This window comes from Camelus dromedarius, chromosome 16, assembly GCF_036321535.1.
Source record: "Camelus dromedarius isolate mCamDro1 chromosome 16, mCamDro1.pat, whole genome shotgun sequence".
Lineage (NCBI taxonomy): Eukaryota > Metazoa > Chordata > Mammalia > Artiodactyla > Camelidae > Camelus > Camelus dromedarius.
Window position 1 is genome coordinate 25,014,465 of NC_087451.1, and position 12,924 is coordinate 25,027,388.

Below are 12,924 nucleotides of genomic sequence, written 5' to 3' on the forward strand. Positions count from 1 at the left end.
TAGCGAAAAGGCAGGAGAAACTTAGGGATGGTACACCCTCATTCACCTCGCCAAGGGCTCTGTTTAAAGCTGGCTAGTCAAGAAAGACAGGTGGTAAACAGATTTCCTTAGAATTTTTAAAGTTCTTTCCTAAGGTATATATATATCAGTGATTTATCCATGTCTCTGCATACCTAAATCTGTTGAACATACCAATAAGTGGTTCTCACAACTGAAAAATAAAAGCACAAAAAAAGTTTATACTCTTGTACACAGAAGATCACCTTGAATTAAACTGGATCTCACTAAGGGCGCAGCACAGCTACAGACTCACCACCTACTACACGATTAGCTTCTCACATACAAACACTGCCATGTTCGCCTTGTGCTTCAGAGCCTGTGTGTCCAAGTTGCCCATTTTAAAGTTTTTTGAATGAAAATCTCACATAGCAAAGTTAAAAGAATTTCACAGTGAACAGCTTACACCCAAGACCTGTATTCCACCATTAACATTTTACTCCACTAACAGATTTAGAAAACTTAAGTATGACTTGCAGGAATCAGGGAGGGGAGGAATAGAGTAGTAAAAATGCACTTAATTCCTCAGCTTTCACAGTGAGGGTTGGTAGACAGCCTTGAAAGCTAATAAATCAAGAAAGCAGCAGAGGTACAACACATCAGGTAGAATTACAGAGATAACCACCATTTCGTTGAAATGCATTAAAAAATAAGAGGGACAGACGGATGGACAGTAGGATAAAAATAAGGAGAAAAGCAAACATAGCAAAGTGTTAATCGTTGAATCTATGTCGTGGGTTCATGGCTATAAACTACATATATGCCTTTCACTTTTTCTGACTAACATTAGAAAATATTGACACAAATGTGGCTGAGCGTGGGTATCACATCCGTGCTGCCCTCTGCTTGGCCCTCCTCCCAGCCCTCAGCACCCAGGCAGAGTCTGGCCAGAGGGAGGGGCGGGAAGGATGGGCACCACTTCCGGGCGGCCCTACAACCCCTGCGGGATGCTCCGCGCCCTCTCCCTTCTCCTGACTGCCAGCTGGGGAGCCAGACACTGAAGGTGGACGTTCACCAGCCTGAGTCTTCAACAATCATACCACTCCCCGGACAGCTTGCAACTCCCCAAAGGGGAGAAAGCAACTTTTACTGTCTTAAGAGGCCATTTTGGGATTCATCTTTAACCACAGTTAGCATTAACTATAACTAATTCAGAGTGGTACCTGAAGGAGTATGGGTAGAAGCTTTTACTTTGTGTCTTGTGGTTTGTATCCATTCTTTAAACACATGAATGCAAATTTAAAGCAAATAGTAAGCAGCTAGCAGCTAGCAGCTAGCAGCTAGCAGTGAGGCCAGGAAAAGCCTTCTAAGCTCACCTTCTACTGAGGCCTCCTTTAAAATACTGGGCACCTTTGCGTGACCGTACAAAGGCAAAACTGCAAAATGGCACCCCTTCCTCTGGATTGCTACAACCCCACCTGGGCCCACTCATTGCTTTATTCCTTTGAACAGTGCACAACCTGCACAACTGTCCGTGGCAACCCTCTCTGACAACGCAGGCACTGACAACCTGCCTGGAAATGGAAGGACCGTTAACTGGGACCTTCCAGGAGGTAAGAGATATGGTCATCAACATGTTCTGATTCCAGCTGCCCTCATTCACACAAAGATCAAGTCTTTTACTTGGTCCATTTCTCTTTTCCATCCTCTGATACCACAGTAAGTCACGATGACTCAACTCAGAGGACGGCAGACTCCACAAAGGGTGGGGACGGGGGTAGGGCAGGGTTTGAGATGGGGATTTTACCTCATCTGCCTTTTAAATAGCCCCTCCCTGTCCAAGCAACTGAGGTCCCACGGGAGTCAGCCACGAGGTGTGCTGCCTGGATCTCTATTCGAGAAAAGAACTTGGCGTTCAGCTGCAAGGGCTGCCGTTAGCTGACACCTCCAGCTGTTGGTGCCACCAAGGCTCAGCTTGGCCTCTGAGCTGAAGGGCACATTCCTCCCAGGCAGCCTCCAGCAAGGACTGACCCAGCCACAGGACGAGGGACTGGCCACCTCCGCCTGACTCGGGACTCCTTTAACGGCCGGTCTGCTCTGGGCACCCCAGGCAGCTGCCAGGGCCTGGTCAGACCCGCACGGTTCTCTGCCCAAACAGCCGCCGCCTCCCCTTCCTGTCTGGGTGTTGTGTCTGCACCATGGTCTACAGGCCTTCCCGGCCCATTCTGCTTCCTACCCCTTTGGTCTTTCTCAGGGGGTACTCTCCAATAACACTCTTTCATTCCCAATGCTGTTGAAGGGTCTGCACCCCACAAGGACAAAACTGACATGACCCAGGAACCGTGAAAATCAGACTTGGGTCTTGCTCTGCCTCCTCCAGCCCCCTTGTGTCCCCCTTACCTCTACCATGCCCCTTTGGGCCCCTTGCTCCGATGACCCACTGAAGCACTTGTTCTGATCCTAGTCCAGGGTTCCACCACTGCCAGTGGGAGGCCCCCACCACCATCCCAGCCCCGTGCACAGTAATGCAGACAGCGGATATGCGAATCTTTAACAAAACTCTGATTCCCAGGGTCTCACAGGGACAGTCTAGAGCCTTTCATCACAGCACTGAGGTCACTCAAAGTTATACACACACTTTCAGCTAACAACAGCCTAGCATTTAAAGTCTTTCCTGAGACTTTATAATCAGGTGTCCTTACTGGCAGCTAATCAGACTGAGTTCCCATTCTGAAACTATACGCCCTCTTCGAAAAATGCAGCAAAATAAAGCACTGGCATAGTGTCCTGTCCATCCCCTATCTATTAGTGTTTTAAAAAGCAAGGTCACTTAGAAACTGGAATACAAGCACCCAAATAACTCAAAAACTAGCAAGCGGGCAGTGTCTTCACAGTTTTGACACTAAAGAAAGAGCACACACGGGTTTTCACAATACCTGGGCAGGGATGTGCTAGTGCGAGGTGCTCTTAAAATGTTACAGATCGTCTACCTAGTCGTTTATCATGGAGCTGCTTATGACAAAGGCATTAATTTGCAAATATTGCCTATTTCACCCCAAGAAGTTTGGGTAGGTGCTGTGTGGTTTAGAGTCACCCCTATGTAATCCATGCAGTGACCCCATCTCTGGAGTTTTCCATCCTGGTTGCTCTGCCAGTCCAACGTCCCACAGCTGCCTGGGAGGCACCCACCTCCGCCCAGCCGCAAGGTCACGGCCTGCCCCGGCGTGGCCTCCCTGCCACAGTGAGTGAAGAACAGAAGATGCAGGCCAAGAGACCCAAGTCTTAGTGACAGCTCCGCGCCCCATTCCTGGCCTGTCACCTGGACAAGCGGCTCCACCTCTTAGGGCTTCAATTTCCTCAAATTCAGATTTAAGAATGACTCCCTGGAAAAAGTATTTAGCATTCTAACTTTATCACAGATACACACACCTGTCACCTGCCAGCCCAGGCCTCCAGTCCTAGGTTTACCATCTCTCCCAAACCAGCCAGGGGGCACCTTGGAGGCCAAATTAAATCCCATTTGCCTCTGCGACGGTACAGAAATGTTCCGTCTTGTTTTTAAATGCAACCCCGTGGTCACCAGCATCTAAATCTGTGTGGGAGGCCAGGAGGACCAACCGGGACATGAAACCCAGAGGCCAGCTGACTCTCCGCCGAGCTCGCTCAGTTGGAGGAAATAAAATTTTGATAAACCAGAGAAGCGCCTGGTATTCCAGAATAAGCACCGGCTATTCTGAGTAAGAGACAGTCACAACCCGGCCGCGGGCCTGAGGCTGAGTAACAGATCTGCTGACGGGCCGCCCCTTCCACGGGACTCTGGAAAGTGTGCGACACGCACAGGGACGAGGACCAGAAGCGCGGCCGGAGCCCCGGGAGTCCGCGCCCAGCGCCCGCGCGCCCGGCCCGCCGGCGGCCCGCCCCCGGCCCCGCGCCCCCGGGGCTCCAGGTGAGCCGGCGGCACTTCCTCGTCGCGGTGCGGGCACAGGTGATTGCACAAGCCCCGGGCGCATTCCAGAGGCGGGACTCGCGGCCGGGAAGTTCGCGGCTCCGCGCGCCCCTCGGCGCCCGCGGGCGGCGCGGCCCGGCGGAGGCGGTGGGGGAAGGGCGCCCGGCGGGAGGGGGCGCGGCGACCCCCGCCCACCGCACAGACCTGCTTCGGGGTCCTCGGGCCGCCCCGAGTGGTTGCCCATGCTCGGCCGCCTCGAGCCGCGGCCGGCTGGCCGCCTCGGACGGCGTGTCCACCGCGCGGCAGCTCGCGCCGGCCCGGACTGGCGAGGCGGCTGCGTCCGGCGGGTCCGCTCCAGTCAAAGAAAGGGCCGGCGCCTCCAGTCCCCGCGGCCGCCCGGCCGCTCCGCGCCCGCTCATCTGCATGCGGCCCGCCCACCTCATCTGCATACCGCCCCTCGCGGGCCCGCCCACCTCGGCTCCGGCGGCCAGCCGGCCCGACACGGCCTGCGTATCTGCATACCGCCCGCCCACCTTATCTGCATACCGCCGGCCCACCTGATTTGCATGTCGTCCCTGAGCATCCGAGGGGTCCCTCCCAGGCGGGGGAGGGACGCGCCCGCTGCCCGACTTCCGGCCTCTAGGGGCGGACGCCGCGAACTGCAGCTGGACACTGGCCTGGAAAATCCCCGCTGCGGGGAGGCTGAGGCCGAGCGTCCCGAGAAAGGCGCGGTCCTTCAGGAAAACCTGGGCTTAGCATGCGACAGGCGCTTCCGAAGTATTTTGGGGTGTTGGTAATTAGTCCGTTTTGGAATGAATGAGCAGACGAACAAACAACTTGAGGGACGGAGGTGGTGAAGAAAACGCTTTAACGAAGACTTGCCGGCTTTCCAAGATGAATACTGCCACTCGTTATAAAAATTCATGCCAATCCTAAACAGAAACTGCTATCAGAAATGACTGACTTATGGAAATTACCCCGAACGACTTTCATGGTTAGCCACACAGTGAAATGCTTAGAACTCACTAAGTCCTGCAGCAAAAAGCATCTCATGGGCAGTAAAACCATGAACGGGACGGACTGGCCCCGTCTCCTGCATCACTTGAACCCTGGTCCGCCTCAGCTGTCATTCAGCATCGAGTCACAGCAGTTTATTCCTTTGGCTTCCGGGACACGACATTCTCCTGGTTTTCTGCCCACCTCCCCAGTCCTCCTCTCAGTCCCCTTCATTGGTTTCTCCTCATCTCCTGGACCTCTAGACCCCAAGTGCCCTAAAGCTCGGTCATCTCTGTCCAATCTAGTCATCGCCTCTGTCTGACTTGCTCATCGCAGCCAACCTGTGGCTTTTAAATACCACCTGTATACCTTCAGCCCAGTCCTGCCTTCTGAACTCCAGACTCCCCTGTCCAACTACCTTCTTGACACCTCCTCTTTGATGTCCTAACAGGCACCTTCAGGTTAACGGGAACAAAACCGAATTCCAGACTTCTTCCATCCATGTCTCACGTAGTCTTTCCATCTCAGTAAATGGAATATGTCGAGACATATGTGGCAAATGCCACTGTATCTCAGTGCTCCTCACCACCACAGCATCACTGACCAGGATGATGGCAGCTGCCTCCCAGCCAGTCTCCCTTCTTCTGCCCTGCCTCTTTATCCTGTAATCTTTACACAACAGAGTGACAATCCTAAAACCCAGGTCAAATCATACAACACCTCTACTCACACACTCCAATGGCTTGATGTCTCACTCAGAGGAAAAGCCAAAGCCCTGATAATGGCTTCTAAGGCCCCTCCCTCCACCAGGGGACTCGCCTTTCCCCTCTCACACTGCTCCTCAAACCAGCTCAGTTGTTCCCACCCCAGGGCCTTTGCACTTGCTGTTCCCTCTGCCTAGAAAGCCTTTCCCCACATTCCTACATTACATAGACCATATGGTTCACTTGCTCTCACTTCTTCGGTCTCTGGTCAAATTTCATTCATTCAGTTAAGGAGGGCTTCTCTTGTTACACCACACAAAATAGTAAATCAGACCCTCAACACACACACTCCTCTGCTTTGTTGAACTTTGTGACATTTACTACCATGTAGTAGACAATATACTTGTTTATTGGTTTACTGTCTCTCCAAACATCATGAGAGCGGAGAATGGCTGTACCATAAACAAATCAGCTCTTACACATTACTTACTTTCAGTAATAGTGCCACAAGGCAGTTTCTCCAACAAAACTAGTTGGTCAGAGGCAGGAGTCATAGTTCTGTTTCTGTAACCTACGAAACCTGGCACAACACAGAACACACCGGAGCTAATGGACTAAGGAAGATACATCACATAAGGAAGATTTTTAGAGCAGAAATGCATATGAGGTCAAGTACAAGTCCCCCGCCCTGTCAAAAGACGAAGAAAAGGCCCAAAACAGATGGTCAATGTCCCAAAATATTTATGGGGCAACAGACAAAGGCTGAATTTGTGAATGCTGTGACAGTGACGGAGCTTCAATTTATGGAACAGTTACCTACTGGTCCAGAGAGTCTGGGAACCTGATGGGCCATCTCATTAATCCCATCAAGTGTTATGCAATGAACGTGCGTCCCTTTATGAAAACTGGACAAGATACCAATCCAAGATACATCCCCAACAACTATGGCTCTTTTATAGTCTAAAATATTTACTCAAGTCCTGTGTGTATTTTATCTCTGTAACATCGTTGTAATCTTGTCTCTCTCGTCTTTGCTGGAACTTGTTTATTTTGGGCCTTTCATTCTCACAAGGATGAATTAGCATCAGCTTCCCACTGACTTGGGGTTCCCAGTTTTGCTCAAACCCCTCCCCACCTCGATTTATCAAGGATGCAAGATAAACAACAAGGTCCTTGGTATAGCACAGGGAACTATAGTCAATATCCTGTCACAGTCTATAATAAAAAAGGATATGAAAAGGTACATACACACACACACACACACACACACACACACACATACACACACACACCTGAATCACTGTGCTATACACCAGAAATTAACACAATGTTGTAAACCAACCACAATGTTGTAAACCAACTATACTTCAATTAAAAAAAGATTCAGTGTGAAATTGGAGGGAAAAAAAAGAAGGCAAATCCAACTTTATCACACCTCTGCTTAAAAGCTCCCCAAGGCTTCCCTCTACCCTTAGGACAAAGTCCCCAGTTCTTCCCTACGGTGTAATCTTGTACCGCACCTCCACACCTGTCAATCCAGCCTCATCTGACAAAAGTACACCATCCCTTTATCTCCCAGCGACATGGCCAGTTGTGGTGCCTGGAAAACACCCCACTGCCTTGGGCCTCGGTGCCTTCCTATCTGCGATGTGCCCTCTGATGTGGTACCCTTCTAACCTGACCACCTGGCAAATGCCTGTCCTTTCTTCTAAATTCTTGGTCCAGCATCGCTTCCTCCAGGGAGCCTGCCCACCCTAGCCAGAATTAAATCCCCTACTGTACTTCTGTACCTTGTAAATGTGTGTATGTTCCCACAAAATCACATTATGTAAACTATTCTTCTTTAGAAGACTATGAACTCTTTGAGTAGCAGTGATGCTGTCTTAGTCATTTTTGCCTCCATAAACTCTAATAAATACTGAAGTAAATAACATATTTATTTACTCTATAATCAACAAAAACGCTAACTTCTCAAACAAAATAGCCATCAGTTCACCTGAAGGGTTCTTTGATATCCAGAGAAATCCTTGTTGTTGAAATAAGACTAAACATTATTTTTTAAAATCAAGTATGCCCAAATAATTAATGTTTAATTTTAACAAAATTCAAATGAATCATGAATGTCATGCATTTAATTCCAAAGTTCACCTGGAGGAAAAAAAGCATGGGAAAATCTAAGAAAATCTGGAAGAGAGAGAATAGAGATTTGTCTTATTAGAAATAAAAACATGCCATAATGTTACATCAGAAAAACAGTGTGGTTACAACAGAGCGGAAATTCCCCAAAAAACATATTTAAAAGAGTTTAATATGAAGTAGGACTTCAAGTGGAATGCAGACTGTATCTCACTCTTTATGTCAAAAATAAATTCCAATTCAATATAAATTTAAGTGTAAAATACACAAAGATAAAAGTCCCAGAAATAAACATGGATGAATATTTTTATAATGCTGGAGGGGGAAAGCCTTCTTTATTGTTCAATTTTTCATTTTGAGCATTTCCAAATTCATGGAAAAGTGGGAGAACCACGATGGCACCTCTGTTCACCTGCATTTACCAATGATACATTTTATCTCCTTTACTTCTCTCCACCCCTCTCCATTTTCTGTCCCATCGACTCCTTTGAGAGCACGTTGCCGACATCATGAGGCTTCACCTCCAAGTACTTCCAGCATGACCCCCGGCAGCACTCTCCTGCAGCAGCCTTATCACAACCCACGGAAAATCATATGTTCAAAATATGATACAGTATACAGTCTGTACTAAAATTTCCCTATGTCTCCAAAGTTCTTTGTTTTCTTTCTTTCTTTTTTTTTTTTTTCAAAAACCACCAGGATCCAATCAGCATTAAATACTATTTATGGAAGACACATCCTGAAACAGCCTGGACCAATGCTAGTTTTAACATGGTCACACGGTTTTGAAAGGAGGTGAACACACTCCTCGTGATCATTCCTGAGGGCGTGACCTCACGACGCGCAGCACTCGCCCTCACTGAAAACACAGCTTTTAAAGAGAGCCTCAGAAGCAGGTTGTGGGAATCACAACTCGGCGCAAATGACAGCCACCCGCCCGAGGTTACGTGAATAGGACGGAATTTCCAAGGGACTCAGAGTGATCATCCGGAGCCCCGGGGAGGTGGCGCGGTAAGTTCCACAACCCGTGCTAAATGACCTCAAAAATGCTCTAGGGTTGTCCTAGGTGCCTATGACGCTTGTTTAAAAGAGCAACGATGTAATTCTAAATGATTATATTTATCTAAGGTGTGATTTCAAAGGTAAAGGTGTAACTAAATTGATAAATTAGACATTTAAATTATTATTTTCTAGCACAGGGAAGTATATTCAGTATCTTATAGTAACCTATAATGAAAAAGAATATGAAAACCAATATATGCGTATCTATATCTATGTATGACTGGGACATTATGTTTTACACCAGCAATTGACACGTTGTAAACTGGCTAGACTTCAATTTACAAAAATTAATTTTAAAATTATGTATTTTCTATTTCACTTATATTTGAAATGGATATTTAAGGAAGACCAAAAAAAGGGTTTTTAGGAATCTTCATTGAATATAAAAACCTCCTTACATTTAGGCATTTATACAATAAAATAATATCTACACGGCAATATTTTTAATGCTTTCTCATATTGTACATATTAGTATGTGTAAAAGTGAATTTGGACATGTATGTAGCAAATTACTACAAATAACCAAATAACAAATAACCAAGTAACTGAAAAACAGGGTTATACAGGAGTTGCTTTTTCTATAGCAAGTATCACTAATACCTTAACAATAAACATATTTTACTTTCATGATCAGAAAACAAAACAAGAAAAAAAATGTGCATATCCTTAAACTTAGCAATTCTTCTTCTAGGAATTTATTCAAAAGAAATAATTACAAATGTACATAAACATCTCACTACCAAGATATTAATTCTTAACACTTATTAAAAAAATAAATAAACAAATGAGACCTAATTAAGCTTATAAGCTTTTGCATAGCAAAGGAAACCATAAGCAAAACAAGAAGACAACCTACAGAATGGGAGAAAATACTTACAAAAGATGAGACTGACAAGGGCTTAATCTCTAGAATATATAAACAGCTCATACAGCTTAATAAGAAAAAAACAAATAACCCAATCCAAAAACAGGCAGAAGACCTAAACAAGCAATTCTCCAATGAAGACATATGAATGGGCAACAGGCACGTGAAAAAAATGCTCAATATCACTAATTATCAGAGAAATGCAAATCAAAACCACAATGAGGTATCACTTTACACCGGTCAGAATGGCCATCATTCAAAAGTCCATGAAAGATAAATGGCTGGAGAGGGTGTGGAGAAAAGGGAACCTTCCTACACTGTTGGTGAGAATGTAGTCTGGTGCAGCCACTATGGAAAATAGTATTAAGATTCCTCAAAAAACTAAAAATAGATTTACCATATGATCCAGCAATCCCACTCCTGGGCATATACCCAGAGGGAACCTTAATTCAGAAAAATGCATGCATACCAGTGTTCATGGCAGCACTATTTACAACAGCGAAGACATGGAAACAAACTAAATGTCCATCGAAAGATGACTGGATAAAGAAGCTGTGGTATATTTACACAATGGAACACTACTCAGCCATAACAAATGATAAAATAATGCCATTTGCAGCAACCTGGATGGACCTGGAGATCGTCATTCTAAATGAAGTAGGCCAGAAAGAGAAAGAAAAACACCATATATCACTCATATGTGGAATCTGAAAAAAAAAAAGGACACAAATGAACTACTTACAACTTAGATGATTGATTTCTTGAATATGTGTGAGCACATCTGATTGTCCTTTATGACTGGATTACTGCATTCTGTTGATTTTTATTTTGTGGTTGGCTTTATTCCTTTGATAACTATGTAAGCTTAAAAAACTAAAGCTCTAAACTGTTCTTAAAAACAATGAACAGTGATATATGTAAAAAATGTGCAGTATATTATATATATATATTTACATGTAACATATTATATATGTACAGTCAAATTGTATCAATTTTACCTAATAAAAATGAAAAATGAAAAAAATAAAGTCTGTTCCTTTAAAGACAATAATGACCTCAGATTTAAAGTAACACCCCAACACAGGTCTAACAGTCACTGGGGACTACCTGTCTGTCAGCTGTTCCCTCCTCCTTTCTTGCTGAAGAGCTCCATGGACGTGAGACAGGACACTGATGGAAGGTCACACGGTTCTTAGCTCAGGAGTGACTCTTAGTGACACAGTCTAAGCCAATAACAGTGACTCCATTTTCCTGGCTGGTGGCTGGGGGAGGCCTGGTGGGAGGGCTGGGGAAAGCTTTCTTGCCCTGAAGGGGACACACTGGAAGAGATGCCCTTTTCCTCCACTGGACTTTGTCCTCTGCTCGCGATCAGCAGAATTACAGCAGCCAACTCCACCCAGACGGGGAGGGAAGCTGGCCAGAGGGCTCCGTCCACACGCTGCAGAGGGTAGACCAGAAAGACGGAAAGAACTGGCTCCTCCACAACATCACTGTGTCCCCAGATTAGACCACCTCTGAGTCACCCACCTTTTGTTTCGTTAATACTGCATGGTACGCTTCCAGCGTGTGGAAGTCCCGCTGAGTCAGGGTCTGACCTCAAGGCTCTTTTTCTCAAGTCAGGGATTCAGGTTAAAGAGACTAGCTAGCCTGCCAAGGACCTACAGGTGAAAAGGAAGGAGCGGGGGTTTAAGTCAGGCCCATTGCCTCCAAAGGACTTACTCTTTCTTTTTCTACCTCTCTGCCTCAGAGAGAAGCCGAGCCCAGAATCTTCAAAGTGAAGCCACTAATTCAGGATTCAGGATTCAGGATTCAGAAAAGCAAACAGTTTCTTGTAATAAGTAATTGTAAACTCCAAGAGAAAATCTTGAAAACCCTTCCTGGATTACAGAAAACATATTTTTTAATTAAAAAAATCTTCAACAGGGCTCAACTTAAATATAAGTAACATCGCTACAATCTAAGTGAAAGAAGATGTGACCATCAGCGCTGCAAACCCCATCCAACAAAATTCCCACCGTCCGTCCCCGTCTCCGCCAGCCTCATTGAGTGCCCGTGTCACGCTCCCCTCCCCCCAGCCTCAGAGCTGTGTTGCCCACCCACCACTTGCCCACGCAGCTGCGTGTAAATGCTAAAAACTCATCGCTGGCCTGAAGAGTCTGAAGTTCACATTACATGTGAAAGACAAGCCAAGGCTGAACATTTACCGGCGCCTTGGTGGCACGTAAGGTTCCCTAGGCTGCCGAGTCCAGGAGCACAAATAGGGGTCGAGTTAACAGGGTGAAAAGGTATCTTTCTAGCTCTGGTCACTTATTACTATAACTCGACCTTCATCCCCACTGCAGACAGGCCAAGCCTGCCACCCAGCCAGCGCCGCAGGTGTCTTTTGCTTCTGTGCCCGGTGTGGTCGGATGCTGCCCTGCCGAGGGCCTGCCCTTGAGGATGCCCGGGTCTGGCCGGGGGCCCCGGACCCAGAGCTGCCGCCCGGCCTGGCAGGCCTAGCAGCGACCGTCCTTCTCGCTGTATCGCTGCCGAGAGGGGTGTTAGGAAAGAAGACCACCCTCGTTTACCGCCGGTTGCTTCTGAGAGCTGGGTTCTGTCTGGGTCAAGCTTTGACGTTCTTTGTACTTTTCTACATACGAATTTTTAAAGCTATCAGGCGTTGATCATCTTCAAAAAAACAATGTCATTTTTCTTACCAAAAACTGTATGTTACCAAAAACACTAACGTGGCTTTTTGTGCCCTATACTGAATATAACAGGAGATCAGATTTTCCACGCCTTGGAGGGGCTAGGGACCTGTTTTGCACATGACACTCTTCACGATTTCCATACGCTAAAGGAGTGGGGAAGCCTTGACTCTCTTAACAAGTCGAAGGCCAACTTGCTTAGCAGAGACAAGAGTCACACAAAGAAAACCAAGAGAAACTTAAACGCAGGGAGAAAGTCAAAGGGAGGCGAATGAACGAAGTTCAGTAACTGGACCAGAAGAAAAGTTCCTCAGGCAAACAGCATGTCTATTGGTCTAAAAACCTCTCCAGTGATGAAAAGGTGGCAGGAAAAGTCGAGGGAGGCTCTGTCGTGGTGGCCTGGAGCCCGGGGTGGGGTGGGGGCACCGGAATTGACTGGAATCAGCACGAGGGACCTTTCTGAAAGTCTTGTGAAGCTCCGTCACGGTGGACGGCTGTACGCTTACTAAACACCAGCGGCTTGCACGGTTC

At 46.8% G+C, this 12,924-nt stretch overlaps 1 protein-coding gene across 9 annotated transcripts in view; it reads right to left on the reverse strand.

Moving 5' to 3' along the window:
• SPECC1 (sperm antigen with calponin homology and coiled-coil domains 1) overlaps nt 1–12,924 on the reverse strand; it is a 188,715-nt gene that overhangs the window by 104,091 nt on the left and 71,700 nt on the right. Inside the window, exon 1 of one of the 9 annotated variants that reach the window (XM_064495326.1) lies at nt 4,148–4,290. The exons of the other annotated variants lie outside the window; for them this stretch is intronic. Within the exon in view, the coding sequence (XP_064351396.1) occupies nt 4,148–4,187 (40 nt within the window). The 5' untranslated portion in view covers nt 4,188–4,290. Of the gene's footprint in view, nt 1–4,147; nt 4,291–12,924 lie in introns of those variants that run through there. 9 annotated transcript variants of the gene reach the window in all.